General features: G+C 41.9%; 2 protein-coding genes across 15 annotated transcripts in view; one reads left to right on the top strand and one right to left on the bottom strand.

Moving 5' to 3' along the window:
- Positions 1-16018, top strand: part of LOC124116842 (armadillo repeat protein deleted in velo-cardio-facial syndrome homolog) — a 121628-nt gene that overhangs the window by 43029 nt on the left and 62581 nt on the right. For 8 of the 14 annotated variants that reach the window (XM_048385681.1, XM_048385676.1, XM_048385679.1 and 5 more), the window contains exon 2: positions 8199-8386. In XM_048385681.1, the coding sequence (XP_048241638.1) occupies positions 8261-8386 (126 nt within the window). In that variant the 5' untranslated portion in view covers positions 8199-8260. Of the gene's footprint in view, positions 1-8198; positions 8387-9247; positions 9265-16018 lie in introns of those variants that run through there. The other 6 variants (XM_048385687.1, XM_048385685.1, XM_048385684.1 and 3 more) reach the window with 3 other exon arrangements.
- On the bottom strand, positions 1384-1866 carry LOC125374664 (proline-rich protein 2-like). The gene has a single exon (XM_048385870.1). The coding sequence runs from the start codon at positions 1864-1866 to the stop codon at positions 1384-1386; it is 483 nt and encodes a 160-aa protein (XP_048241827.1).

The following is a 16018-nucleotide window of genomic DNA, read 5'->3' as shown; positions in this document are numbered from 1 at the left end:
ATCATTATGTTCAGGACCTATGGGGTATTCCAGGTCCCCTGTAATCTGGCTTACATGATGAATAGATATTTTGATGGTACATGGAAAGGAGTTCAATCCCACAAAAGATGTGAGGCAGACTCCATATTTTCATATAAAATATTGCTGGAATACTGCTGACTGCAGTGTCAAACCAGATTTGCTCATTATTCTCATATCTATTATTTATTTACAAATTTATTATTATATTTTTTTATATATTTATTATACCACCAACACCACCATCATCAGCATGATCTGTGGCAGGGTCAGCCGCCTCTCATATACAGCCTGTCCTTGTATTGTATTGACTGGTCATAATCAGGGAATAAAACTCTCTATTGAATGTAACCTCTCCTGGTCTAGACAGTGCTGACAGGCAATACAGGAGATTTATTCCCAGGCCTGACAGGCATAATCAGTGCTGTATAATACAGGGCTCTGTACAAGGGAGTCCGGGTGTCCTGCTGCCGATTGTGTCCACTGTGTCACTGATGGAGAACTGACTGAGAACTGACTGGGAACTGACTGGGAACTGACTGGCAACTGACTGGCAACTGACTGGCAACTGACTGGGAACTGACTGGCAACTGACTGAGAACTGACTGGGAACTGAACTGACTGGCAACTGACTGAGAACTGACGGAGATCTGACTGGGAACTGACTGAGATCTGACTGGGAACTGACTGGGAACTGACTGGGAACTGATTGAGAACTGACTGGGAACTGACTTGGAACTGACTGAGAACTGACTGAGAACTGACTGGGAACTGACTGAGAACTGACTGAGAGCTGACTGGGAACTGACTGGGAACTGACTGAGAGCTGACTGAGAACTGACTGGGAACTGACTGGGAACTGACTGAGAACTGATGGAGAACTGATGGAGAACTGACTGTCCAGTGAATGTAGACCATGGTAGACCATGTTCATGGCGTGTGGCCAGATGGTGGTTCCAAGACCATCACCGTTGTGGGCAGAAGATTTCAGGACACGTTGTTGCCTGGGTTCACTCCAACATCTAATCTCCAGCTACCATTGCCCCTAAATACCCAGATGGAAGCCACGAGCTGAGACTGTGTCTCCACCTACCGTTGCCCCTAAATACCCAGATGGAAGCCACGAGCTGAGACTGTGTCTCCACCTACCATTGCCCCTAAATACCCAGATGGAAACCATGAGCTGAGACTATGTCTCCAGCTACCGTTGCCCCTAAATACCCAGATGGAAGCCACGAGCTGAGACTGTGTCTCCACCTACCATTGCCCCTAAATACCCAGATGGAAGCCACGAGCTGAGACTATGTCTCCAGCTACCGTTGCCCCTAAATACCCAGATGGAAGCCACGAGCTGAGACATTGCCCCTAAATACCCAGATGGAAGCCATGAGCTGAGACTGTGTCTGTACCCTGGTGATGTGTGGGTGGATGTTTCTTGTCAAGATCTTGAGGTCCCATGGTGGGTGGATGTTTCTGGTCAAGATCTCGAGGTCCCATGGTGGGTGGATGTTTCTGGTCAAGATCTCGAGGTCCCAGGGTGGGTGGATATTTCTTGTCAAGATCTTGAGGTCCCATGGTGGGTGGATGTTTCTGGTCAAGATCTCGAGGTCCCAGGGTGGGTGGATGTTTCTGGTCAAGACCTCGAGGTCTGATGGTGGGTGGATGTTTCTGGTCTAGATCTCGAGGTCCCATGGTGGGTGGATGTTTCTGGTCTAGATCTCGAGGTCCCATGGTGGGTGGATGTTTCTGGTCTAGATCTCGAGGTCCCATGGTGGGTGGATGTTTCTGGTCAAGATCTCGAGGTCCCATGGTGGGTGGATGTTTCTGCTCTAGATCTCGAGGTCCCATGTTTGGTACCCGGTCTGTCGGCACGATGAGCGAACGCTTTGACCACAGAACGACCCCGCCACCACAAGTGTAGATGATGTAATTAGTTGTCTGTATGAAATGTAGACATTGTCTGTGTAATTACTTGAAACTGCTCCAATCGGAGCTCTTATGAATTCTGAGTCAGCAACGAAACGACATAGTCTTTAATTACTTGAAATCTAAATGCATAGACGGAAAATTGTTTGGCCATGTGTGTGCGTTGGTGGATGAGTGCGTGCTTCCTGCCTGCGTGCGTGTGTGCTTGTTTGTATGTCTCTTGAATCTCAGAAGTTTCTTGATACTGCAGAATTTAAACAGCGAAACTAACATTTTTAGTCATTATGATGACAACATATAGCAAAACCCATAAAAATGGCAATTTTCTACTAGTCCTTATAATGCCTTAACTATTGGGCTTTTTGGCCAGGACTACAGGACTAAAGCTGATTTATAGGGTCTCTTGAATCTCGGATGTTTCTTTGTACAGATGTTCATGTTGTATATTTTTTCTGCAGTATTTTAATGTCTACAAATACAGGGTTTCCCTGTTTGAAGTGCATGGTGTGTGATGTGTGATGTGTGATGTGTGATGCTAACATTTAGTTTTGTGTATTGTTGTTTTGTGCGTGCTGTAGAATATATTTCCTATCAGCAGACATGTGTCAGGGAGTGTGTCGTCCACTCTCCCCGAGGTAGCAGGCACATCAGAAAACTGATCACAACTGTCACCATAACACATTAATATGCCAGGGTGTTGCTTCACTGCATCAACTATGAGTAGTTGTCAGCTGACAGTATACAGGCTCATTTCACCAACTATGAGTAGTTGTCAGCTGACAGTATACTGGTCTGTGACGTTAACCAAAAACCAGAATTCAACCACCTTTATTCCAGTGTGGTCTGTATGTTTAAACTAATATCTTCAGATGTCTGAATCTGACCGACAAGTTCATGCTTGTAGGAGGCCAAAGCGTTTGTTGTGACAGACCTATTAAGACCTATATGCCTTAGTTGATCATGCTGATGCTTAATTGATATGCTGCTTGCTGTATTCAAACACAAAGGTGCCTGATAAATGAGAAATTATATATGAATGATGCACCATGCATGATGCATCAATATTGTTCGTTCATTGGTTCGTTTGTACGTTCGTTTGTTTGTTCGTTCGTTCGTTCGAAGTGCCAGAAATGACCTTTACTTAGTTTTCCAATGTAGGGAATCAAACTCGTGTCTTTGTCATATGGAGTGATCACTTTAACCACAATGCTACCCCACTTCCCTTTCTAGCTCTGGTGTGTGAGTATATTGGGAGACCAGTGTGAATCCAGCTGTTTTGTAGGAGTCACTCAACTGTTAAGAGTTAGCCATTTTGACACTGTTTGGTTGAACAAGCCTAATGGAGACCAATGAGGAATTAGCTGCATCTTCACCCGAACCAACTGATGAAAGTGGCATTGTCTGGTGTTAACTTGTCTGATTGGTCCATTCTTGTCAGCAGCTTGCTTGTCACACATAATCAGATTAGTGCAGGGAAAGTAGCATCACAATGGTCAAGGTGTCACCCTCTGGACATCAATCAAGGTCATTGGAAGGTCATTGGAGAAGAATGCTCTTGACCATGAGATTCTACAAGATTTAACGATGTCTTGTCAGTTGTTATGTGATTTGCAAATCTTAATTGCCAGAAGAGCCATAAAAGACAAATGAAAAATAGATAGCCTTTAGGATTTAGGATTACCAGAAGCAATGACTTGGCATGAACGTGTTTCTGAGAACAGCTGTATCTTACAGCATACCTTGTTTAAAGCAAATTTGAAATTCTGATTTTAAATGTTTTCATAAATATGGAGAAATTCAATTGATAAGTCCCCTGATGTGTAGAAATATGTAAAAAAAAAAGAAGAAATCAATAGCAGAGCAGTTTAATATTCTCACTGGACAGGGAGCAGTATTGAGCCAGTGTACATGTGTAAAGACAGCTGTCCTCCCTGTTATTACTGTGTATGTTGGTGTAGTTGTCAGGCCGCTACTGTTGGTCGGGGATGCATCCCTGCATGTTCAGTCGTCCATATGCAGGATGTTCTTTCAGTAACTACAGGATTTCTCAGAGAATCAATATTCTGAATTGGCGACAGAATGTTTGATTGTACAATTTCCTCTGGTTCTAATGCATTCCTTAGAAAAATGTTGGAACTTGGACTTAATAGTATTTACCTTGCCACTGGATACAGACTGGACACTAGAGGCTGTCTGGTTGACGACTAGTTTCATCATTTGATGTGTCGTTGGGTCTTTTCTCAGCATGTCTTGATGTAATGTTCAGGATCACATTTACTAATGTCGGTTAGTAAAGTGCTGGTGAGTGAAGTGCTGGTGAGTGAAGTACTGGTGAGTGAAGTACTGGTGAGTGAAGTGCTGGTGAGTGAAGTGCTGGTGAGTGAAGTGCTGGTGAGTGAAGTACTGGTGAGTGAAGTACTAGTGATTGAAGTGCTGGTGAGTGAAATATTGTGAGTGAAGTGCTGGTGAGACAAAGTTTGTGTTGTAAGTATATGTTTTCAATATGAGAGCTTAGACACTTGTCTAAATATGAAACATCAACGCCAGAGAAAGATCACCCCTGAATATTCTGTCCTTTTGAAACATATTCCATTAGGCGTATCAGGCCAAATAGAGGTGAAATTTATAGAAATGGATCACACCAGGTGTTCACGAAAAGGGTTAGCATGTTCTGCTCTACAGGTAGATCCTGCCACTCACACAATTTGCTCATTTGCATGTCCTGAGTTGAAAATACATCACGCAGCTCATCACAGCCCATTTATCACAGAGAGACCAATCGCAAATGAGTTGTGGCTCGTAGACTCTTTCAACGAGTTTGCGTTTTCCACCTTCTGTCAATAATTCTCATTTTACTGATTTTCATTGAATTTTTTTAGAAAGAATAATGTTTTGGAGCCTATTTAGAATTTGTTGACATTTGGCTCCTTGTAGTGACCTCTGTAGACATGGTAGACAACCTGTGTCATGATGGCATCGATGGCCTTGGGTTACAAGGAGATGGTTGGGTAGCCTTGTGGTTGAAGCACTGACTCATCACGCTGTAAAACCTGGTTTATGTTCCCCCTGTCAGTACAATGTGTGAAGCCCATGTCTGGAGTCCTTCACTGTGAATTGGCGGGAATATTGCTTGAAGCAGCAGAGGACAACTCACTCACTCTGTCACGCTCTCTTCGTGGGGGGAACTGGATGTATTTCAGTGTTAGTGTGTGGTATTGGCGTGAATGTTCTGATGTAATCGCTGCTGTGACGTGATTGGCTTGTGGTAATGTTTAGCCTGAATGACAGCAACCAGACGTCGGTGACTGAGGAAGAATTAAAATATTGATAGTGTAAGAGCCACGGAGAATTGCATGCTGGGAATGATGGTCTGGGGATGATCTATATCGGCTACTGTTGAAGGAGAAGTGACATGTCGGGGATGAGTTGGGGCTAGCGATGGAAGGCGGGATGGACAGTGGACTTTGATAAGCTGAATGCAAGATGTCTATCTGGACCAGGACTCGGTCTGTGAACTTACTCTGCTGATAGAGATATACTGTCACAGGGAGAATATAGATGGATGGTTAATTGATGTTTTAATGGTTCTTTGAGAAAGAAATCTGTGAATGAAATGTTGCCTTATTTACGGTAAAATAAGTTTGGCTACTTTTCAATGTAGGAGGTCTTATTGATTAAATAAAAGCTTACATGCCCGGTCCAGAGATGGTTTCGCCACACATGACTGAAATGTTGGGGAAGGTTATACCAACATTTCTTGTACAGTGTGGCTGCCTGTCTGGTGGAAGCAGGTCGCGCAGCAGTTGGTTCAGTTGGAGTTGTTGTGGGCTGCAGTTGAGCACAGTTAATGTTGCCATGCCAACAATTAATCTACCTGTAACAATGATGCAATTAATGTGCAAGTCCTTATGGAGGACTACATTGAATCTGGTGATCAATCTCAGTGACTTGGCCTATTGCGTGTCATCCTGTCTTGTGGATCGTTGTCGTGCTTTCTGTCACTGGTTTGACTGGATTGTTCAGAGGCTGCAGTGACTAGAATATTGCTGACTGAAATTAACTTGCATCCCATTTAGAGGTTTTCATTATCTACCTGCCTGTCATGGTTGTCATGGTTATGTGGCAAGTGCTGAGTCACCAGTTTCTTGCTTGCAGAGGTATTTAACTCTCGCTGTAAGATACTTCAAACATAATGAGGCATTAGACTGCATCAACATGACGAGCACACCCATCACATCGTCACACCCATCACATCACACCGTGTGTCAAGGCTCCAGGCTCCATACAGGTGAGGCAGCATTCACCTGCCATTACATCATCACACCTGCACACATCACACCCATCACACCCATCACACCCATCACATCGTCACACCTGCACACATCACACCATGTTTCAAGGCTCCAGGCTCCATACAGGTGAGGCAGCATTCACCTGCCATTACATCATCACACCTGCACACATCACACCCATCACATCGTCACACCTGCACACATCACACCATGTTTCAAGGCTCCAGGCTCCATACAGGTGAGGCAGCATTCACCTGCCATTACATCATCACACCTGCACACATCACACCCATCACATCGTCACACCTGCACACATCACACCATGTTTCAAGGCTCCAGGCTCCATACAGATGAGGCAGCATTCACCTGCCATCACATCGTCACACCAGCACACATCACACCCATCACATCGTCACACCTGCACACATCACACCCATCACATCGTCACACCTGCACACATCACACCGTGTATCAAGGCTCCAGCTGCATCTTTTTCACATCTGAAGACAATGTTTTGACAGTTTTCTATGGCAAGCTTAGTGAAGCTTTGACATTAATTGCCTGTATCTGTGCTCTGAAATTAGTGTCGTGTGACTTTATGTCTGGGAGAGAATTGCTCTCCTCATGTCACAGGCTTCGTCAGTGAGTGCACACCTTGCATCATTGCAGGTCACATGATACCTGTGGAGGCTAGTGATTGGTCAGATCAGGAAGAAGGGGGTAGTTTAGGTGATGGCATGGGGTAGTTGTGTGCAAGAGAAGCAGACGGGTTTGATTTTATCAGATAAGATAATAAATGGAAAACTTTTGCTTTCATTTTGTGTGAGAATTTGGTGAAGATTGATTGTCTTTAAGAGTAGTCCTGCAAAGAATAAAAACAATTTATTATTTATATTATGTTTGAGATATAGACAAAAGTACAATACTCCTTTCTTGTCTGGTTGGTTTTACAACAGTAGTGATGAGGCAGAACTGTATCTCTATATGAGCTGTGGGTATATGAATGGCTATATCCCTGTGCGCTAAATGATTGTTATAGCGGCCACATTATCAAAATATGAAAAATGATTAAATCTTTACTAAAACTAAAAGATGATATTGTCTGTCATGGAGTAACAAACATATTGTCCTAGAGAGCACATTACAACATGCTATACACACTTTACCGTGAGCTGCTTCAAGCTGATCTGTCAATTATTGTGTGAGAACACAGATTGTTTGTTTTTAATTTGCATCTGTTGGTTGTCTGTGTTGCACAATGTTCTGTTGGATGTGTGGTGATCAATGAGCGGAACTGTTCGCCTCGTGTCTGTGCTGGGGCGTTGTGACCTGCCATCTCCCACTGCCTGTGTTAGGTTTATGTCTGCAGGTGGAAGCAGCTGTTTTGAACACATGGTGGCCCCTTCAACACTGGGTCATGATCGATGAAGGAAAGAATATTTAGCATTTCTGTCTCTCTCACATTGATCATTTAACAGTTTTTAATATGAGACTCAAGTATGTATTCCTGACAATCTGTGAATCATATCGGTAAATCAGTTCACTTAGTCCCCGAGTCAACTGACTTGTTGCAGACAGGTGTGACCACCACTTGATGACCATCTGAGTTGTGCCCCTTTTTTGTGCAAGGATCTTATGATTGTAATTTGAACACCAGCCCTCATGTGGGAAGGGATCATGGATAGCTTAGTGATCTGTGGCGCTGCTAGTCACTGTACAGAGTTGTGTCCCCCAGGTCTTTCAGGATCCGATGATCGCGAGTTCGAAACCCAGATTGAACTGATAATGATTCTTGGTTTGTTAGCACCATATCCCTGCTTCAGTGGTCAACTTGCATCACAGACTCCTCATGATTTTACTGAAAAAATGTCCCGAGAGGCTTATACTCTGCTAGTGTGTGTCATGAAATGATAACTATATTTTGCTCTCACTGCATCTGACCATGCCTGACTTGTGTTGCAGCCTGTGTGCCCAGCCCTGCAGTGTTCCCGCCGCCGTCGATGATGTTGATATGTGTATGAGCGATGCCTGCGGGTGGCGACACCTACGATGACCACGCCCTGATGCAGTCGTACCAGCTGCAGACCAATGAATCTTTCAACGTTGCTGACGAATCTGCAGCCAGTATACTGAAGTCTGTGAAAGCACAGGTCAGTTGACTTTCCTCCGTAGTTTCATTCTGAAAACATCATTGGGAAATCATCCATGCCAACAATACAGCGATGATTTAGAACTATTGTCATAATGAAAACCAGGTGACTTGAGGATATATTCTTTCCATGTTATGTTTGGGTTTGGCCTGCTAGCCATCGATAGCACCTGTTCAGAAGTATCACATTGGAAGGGTAGAGAAGCTGAAATCCTGAAGTCAGCCTTGTCTTCATATATAGTACACCTGTCCATGTCGTCATAGGGACAGGTGTTCTTAGAAACACCTGGATCTTGTTTAGCAGAGCTGCTGTGTCTGTAGATTATATTTATACATGTTGTATTTTAGTGTAGGAATTCATAGCTTCCTTGTGCTCTGGGTGTAGAGATTGTGCTTGAGGGTGGTTTCTGAAGTCCTCCAGATTTAGAGTGAAGACATTCTGTCCTACACCTTAGCATTGTCAAGTTTCATATAGAAAACAAATGTCTACTTGAAGCCCCTGTTAAGTATTGTCAAGTTTCATTTAGAAAACAAATGTCTTCTCGAAGCCCCTGCTAAACATTGTCAAGTTTCATACAGAAAACAAATGTCTTCTTGAAGCCCCTGCTAAGTATTGTCAAGTTTCATATAGAAAACAAATGTCTACTTGAAATCCCTGCTAAGTATTGTCAAGTTTCATACAGAAAACAAATGTCTTCTTGAAGCCGCTGCTAAGTATTGTCAAGTTTCATACAGAAAACAAATGTCTTCTTGAAGCCCCTGCTATCCTGTGTGAAAGAATGTACGTAATGCAATAACCACTTCCTTGCTACACATCACTAGTTTCTCACGGATCTGCTAATGTTGTTTCTATTTTCTGTAGGTGCTTCTGAGTTGATAGTAAGTAAATTCATGTTTGGTGAGGGTGTATAAAGTTAACTCTTATTTTTATTTCCTATATAAACACATATCCCCAATTCTTGTAAGGTGAATTTGATTTTTTGTACACTTATGTATCAACTCTGGTAAACTGTTGGAGGTTTAGATGTTTTAGAAAGTGTGGCATGGTTTCTAACTGCTTGAATACTGTTTATGTACAGATCAAGTCCTGCTTCTGCAAACAGACTATTCATTTGATATTTTAGTTTGCCTGAGGCATAGCACAATTGAATAGTGAGTGAGTAAGTATTGTTTTACGCCGCTTTATGCAATATTCCAGCACCATCAAGGTGTGGACATCAGAAATGGGCTTCACACATTGTATCCATCTGGGGAATCGAACCCGGATCTTCGGCATGACGAGCGAACACTTTAACCACTAGGCTACCCCACCGCCCCACAATTAAATAAACAGCCCCTGTACCAGCTTGCTGCAGAGAAAAATACACAGGCTGGCGCATAATGAGGGCTGTTACAATTCACTTGTGTATTCGGTGAATCGAACCGTATCCCTTCAAGAATTGAATTAGTTATTCGTGGTCACTGGAATCGAATATGTAGGATTTTTTTGTAAAGAGTGTTTTTGACACTGTCACGATGTTTTTCCCCCAACACAAAGACAAAACCCGCTGATTACCGTGAGCATGCGACACTGGAAGTAACTTGTTATTGTATTTGTTACCCTATATCCATGATACGTATCATACTCCCCTCATAGTGTATTCGTTGAAGCCCTAGCTGCCACCATGGAGGATATTCAGTTTCAATAGAAGCTTGTAATGAATTTTTTCACACAATTAGAACTGTTATTTTTAAATACAGTTTTGTTGGCAATAATATATGTTCAGCTGTAAGCTCCCATCTATCACAGAGCTGAGAGGACTTGCTTCAACATGGAGGGAGGGTGTGGTAGCCTAGGGGTTAAAGCGTTAACTTGTAACAGTGAACACCTGGGTTTGATTCCCAACATGGGTCCAGATGTGTTCTTGATGTACTCAACAGTTATGACCGAATAATGCTAACAGGGTGTGAAACTCACTAACTCACTAACCTGTCGGCTCACGGAGAGTTCACGTTATAGTGCAGGTCTAGAATTAGACACAAAAGGCACTACTACACAAAGAATGTATATATTAGAGCTGTGTATCGCCTGGTATCTTGTGATACAATTTGTGTCACAACACGGACTGACGATACTACTGGCATCACAATATACCACAACAAATACTAAGAAATGATGAAATCAATGAAATACAGCTCTAAAACCTCTTTCCTCATACATTTAATTATTTTTATCTGAAAAACGTTTACAAAGAAAACCACAAGTTAAACAGTTTTGAATGAAGGGATGGTTATTAAATGTAACAGTTAGTCGGTACGTCCCAAATACCACGTCCTTGTGTTCTGCCTTGCTTACAGGTGGTGATCTGCTACTTCTGGCATTAAGGGAGATAACTCTATTAGTTCCTGTTCTATTTATAGCACATCGTGATCTCCGAAACTGACAATTCAAGTATCCGTGTACCTAAGTATTGAAGATATCATAGGTATCTTTGAATCCTCACAGCCCAAGTGTAGATGTACATATATAATCCTGAATGATCACCCGTTGCAACCTGTGAAGATCCGGTGTAGAATAGGTCTTCAGCAACCTCTGCCTGCCGTAAGAGGCAACTAACAGGATCAGGTGGTCAGGCTTGCTGACTTGGTTGATGCATTTCATCGTATCCAAATTGCATGGATTGATGCTCATGATGTCAATCACTGGATTGTCTGGTCCAGACTCAATTATTTACAGACGGCCATCATTTCGCTGGAATATTGCTGAGTGTGGCGTTAAACAACAAACAAACAAAACCTGTTGTTGCTAACAAGATGTCCTGCTGCCTAAACATAAGCCTGGCAACAATTAGTGACCAGAGCGGACCTGATATCCCCATGGCTGTGGGTGACAGATGTTGAGTTTGGCTCCGTCTTGCTGTGATGACCTCATGTGACTCCCCATCGTGGTGCCAGGTTACACCCCCTAGTGTGACTCGGGTCGTTTAGGGTCAGCCCGTTACAGGTAATTTGTTTATGGGGATTGAGTTACACAGGTAGTTGATTGTGAGACGATTAATCAAGTGTGGGGAACAAGCGTGCCAGTTGTCACGGCGATGTGAGGCATGTGCTGCTGTTTGAGAATTATCCCTCAGACTTAGCTTTCTTTCTCCTGTGAAGTTTTGCATGGTTTTGTGCATGAGTGAAAGATTTCACCAAAATTATTAGGACACTTAGAACTGTTCCTGAAGTATTTTATTTGGTAAAATGAAAAATATGTCCAAATATCTTCATGGTCCTTGAAGCCATAGAGAAATGTTTTAGTCATATGTGCTGTAATGGGGAAACTTAAAAATGATCAAACTGTTGAAATTTCCTGGCTGTTATTGGTGCAAGTGCACTTACATGGCTAAACTAAAACCAAAATATATATTCTGTCTTTTAGAAAAATTGAAAATATGCACGAATGATATCTGCTTTATAACAAGTGCACGGGTATGATTTGATTACATCACTGTGTGTAGGTCTAGCATAGAAATCTTCAGGTGTAGTTATTGTCTTCCATCCAATTCCACTCCACACCGCAGTTCTCATTTAATATTTTCTCATTATGTAAAATTGTTGTGATGATAATGGCTCTTCTTACACAGAGATTCAGTAAACCTCGGTTTTGTCAAAACTTATTTGTAAGGCCTGAAATCCTTTTTAAGCTTGCAAGACATTTTGTATGCTTCCAAGTCTAGCACTGTATTTTTAGCCAGTTTAAAAAATCCTAGACAAACTCTCCCATTCCTTGATTGTTATTTGAAAGGTTACGAACGAAAATGTCTCCTATTTGTTTATTTTTGAACAGCTACTTTAAGCTGTAGTTGGTTATAAAAAACTTGGTATGAGAGATTAAGCCTGCAGTTTATACACAGGAAGACAAGTAGCAGTGAGTCAAGCAGTGGTGGTGTTGTGTGGTGTTATTACCCACCTGGGAGATATGAGACTTTGTGTCACAGACAGGCGAGCAGGGCCGAGTGGTTGGAATGTCAGTGATGTGGGCGTGTCTGACACCAGGTGCAGGAAGCAAGTCTTAGGTAGATACTGAACTGGGGGATTGGACAGCATATTATTTGTAGGATCAGCTGGATTGTGGTCCACTGAGAAGTTCAGCGGGGCAGACATTGCAGTCATGGATTATGTTGAATTGCGAGATTGAGGTGAAATAATTTTATGTTAGAGACCTGTGATTGTGAACCAGGTGAGAGTGACACAGGGACTGGTGGCATTTACAAGATGAGTCTGCACACAGATTCTTGGTCTTCTGTGACAAGGCAGCGTAAAGAGGATTGATGTTCTGAGATTGCATCATGAAATTGAGTCTTTACACGCACAGAAGCAAGCATTTCTCTCAGCGGACGGAGTCCTATCACTGGTGGAAATGTTATCGGGCGTGTTGTTAAATCTGATTCCTGAGACATTGATAGGAGGATAATTGCAGACAACTGTGAGGAAGATTCCTGGCAGTTTAGACTCCAAGAGAAACCATTTTTGCAATAAAAATAGAATATATGTAAACTGTTAAAGAGAATTTGTTTTGCTAATAGGATTCCTGTGCCATTAAACAGACAGCTTCAAGGCTGAAATAGAAACTTCCTTTCCCACGAAGCTTTCTTATAAAGCTGATGGCTTTCTTTGCTCAAATGATTCCATCCACATGGTCGTCAAAGTCACTGCATCTTTACTGTAAGGAGTTGCCTCCCTTAGGTGTGCCAGGAACTTATGGGTTTGAATCCCAGATTTGCCCTCATTATGTTTCTAGGCTTTTCAGCTCCATACCTGTGCTCGTGGTTTTCACCAAAGTGGTAAATGTCTAAGACCTGTATGATTTCGGGCTTTCTTCCCACCTCAAACGGAATACAGTTCATTGTGGTGCTAAGCCAATCTCACTCACTCGTTCTTCACATAGAGCAGACGGCTTCAGATGTGCGGCTAATTCAGCCCCAGACACGCTGATAGGACACAATTAACTGTCCCACCCCAGGGAAGAGATCGTGGACACACTATGAATCTCGGGTCAGGCAGAAGGGTGCTGGATTTAACCCCTGGTGTTCTGTCAGTCGTCCCAATAATTGCTTTGATGTCAAGTCGCCAACACTGCAGTTAAAGGGTTAATCTAATTTCTTGAGCGACAGCATAATTTGGGAGACTGAGCATTATCAGTGTCATATCGTTCTGGCAAGATACACAATTTCTTAGGAATTTTATTCCGTTGATGTTGTATGCTTGAAGGAAGTACATTCAATTTAGCTGCAGACGGCTTGACTCTTCTTGTGCAAGTCGACGGCTTGACTCTTCATGTGCAGGTCATGCTGCTGGGTGGGGACTTGAACTGCACATGCAGATCACCGGGGTGCCGTATGTGGTCAGCATTCAACGGTGAAAAACTTAGAATCTTGACATTGGCGCATGGTCAGAAACTGGAAAAGTGACCCCTTCCTTTCTGAGAATTGAGGACATTTGATGAAACCAGGGGACAGACAAGTATTCTAAACAATTTAACTCTTTCAACACCAGTCAACCAGGAGTGTTTACTGCTGGGACACCGAGTTCCCAGAGACTCTTGTGTCATCGATGAAGCCAACATTTATCAAAGAAAATACCTGCTTGTAAAATATATTTGCTACTACATGTTATACACCATTTGAAAGGTCTGATCCTATGGTTTATAAATATGAAAGTTATGTTTTTCACATTATTTACAATAATTCATTTACAACTTAATTAAATTCGTTGTAAATAAAAAATGTACGCTAACACGTTGTTAACATCAAGATTAAGGACCAAGGAAGCGAAAACTTGACGATTTTCGGCAAATATATGATTTCAAAATATTCACGTACCTATTTCTGTTTTATTTTCATTGTTTACGTAATTGGAAAATCATTTTAAAAAGAATTATAAACAGTTTCTGTCATCACCCATTTCCCGATAACAGGGACTGTCCGCTCAGTAAAATGAAGAAATACCCCCGTTTTCGAGGTTTCGTATGAATAACACGTTCGTCGAAGAATGGCATATGACACATCGCTGGAAAGCTTATTCCTTCATCTACACTCACGTAACATCGACTGGTTTTTTTTCGTAGTTATAACAAGCGATTTCATTGGATTAAAATTGGTTTCTAATGACGCTTTCTTGCTGAAATCTGCTACAAGTTTCGTGATTGGTCAATTTTGAGCACGTGACCTAAGGCAGCCAATCAAATTACAGCTGTGGTACCAAGCTCGTGTTCGATAAATTACAGAAGTTTGCGAAAGAATTTTGTTAAATCGTGTAATTCTGAACGTTTTGAGCAGGAAATCACGATATATATTAAAAATATGGAACTTCGTGAATGTATCGTGCTAGGTTACGAGCTGTGACAAAGATTTTTCATGCATATATTTTTGCATTAAACATCGTGTCCGAGCCGAGAATTCAAGGCGACGAAAGCCGAGATGTCATTTGACTTACATTACACGCGATCGCACGAAAAGATGGAAATAATAACTTAGATGTAAGTTTGATTACTTTTAGATATATTTTTGTTGATTTTATTTATTACTTTGTATAATATATTTAAAGATTTGTTTAAAACGTCTTTATTTTCCTCTTTGACGTGTTCGATGTGGACCCGTTGTCGAAATGTGTGTCCGAGAATTTTATTTTCAATAACATCGCGAGAAATAGTGAATAATTTTTTAATTTAACGATAAAAAATGTTAAATTGAAATGGAATATGTATTTTAGACATTGTGAAATGTGATAGATTTAATAAATGAATGACATTACAGGTAGGTCCATAAAAATATAGTACTATTTTGACGTGACTACGGCTTGGCCGGATAACCGGCCTGCGGTGTCTGGGGACTCGATGCTTCTTGGCCGGATAACCGGCCTACGGTGTTGAAAGAGTTAATAAACTTGGCCCCTTCCTGTGCTTTTGAGACCAAAAAATGAAAGTTTAAAGCCAATTGAACCTTCTAGTTGAACCAGCCAAACAAAACGTGTTACATTGCAATGGTCAAATCATTTGGAACACATCACTGAACCTTTTGTTACTGAAGACCTTCGAGTCTACAATAAAGGATAAATGTTTTCCGATTGCTTTTTAGACAAAATGGCAAGAATTGCTTGTTGAATTTTGAAGCTGTTTTGTGTTCAGTGAGTTGTTTAGACACAGGAGGGAAAAGTAACAGAACAGAACAGAACAGGTCAGGTGTCTGTGTTCGGCCGATTGAGACATGTGATGTTCTCTTCTCGCCATGGACTTGAATCATCATTGAAAATAATCAAATATCACATACGCCAAGTTCGTTTTTCAACACTTTTGGATAAAATGTGAATGAAATGTAGGATCGGACCCTCAAGAACAAAGAAATGTTATTATATTCACAGCCTGCGGCATGTTCAGCTCATTTCTGTAATGGCCCTGATTTTGTCATCCCATCTCGACCACCAAAATCATATTTCTCTCAAATGAGCCATTTTGTTTTTTTGCCCTGGTTGATCACTCCAATGGCACCACACAGGCCATGCTACCATTGCAAAGTTTTCTCAAATAATCTCCATGAGCCTTCCAGCTGAAATTGAATCTTGTTTGTTAAAGTCGAGCGTCAGCCCGACATTTTCTAATAACAATATTGGG

The sequence above is a fragment of the Haliotis rufescens genome, unplaced genomic scaffold (genome assembly GCF_023055435.1).
Source record: "Haliotis rufescens isolate VD_foot unplaced genomic scaffold, xgHalRufe1.0.p SCAF_6, whole genome shotgun sequence".
Classification (NCBI taxonomy): domain Eukaryota; kingdom Metazoa; phylum Mollusca; class Gastropoda; order Lepetellida; family Haliotidae; genus Haliotis; species Haliotis rufescens.
The sequence above is the reverse complement of the archived record's forward strand: the minus strand, read 5'-3'. Positions and strand labels throughout refer to the sequence as shown.

Bases quoted from the DNA above. Each gene is read 5' to 3' on its own strand.
- LOC125374664 (XM_048385870.1), bottom strand. From the start codon at position 1,866: ATGGGACCTCGAGATCTAGAGCAGAAACATCCACCCACCATGGGACCT.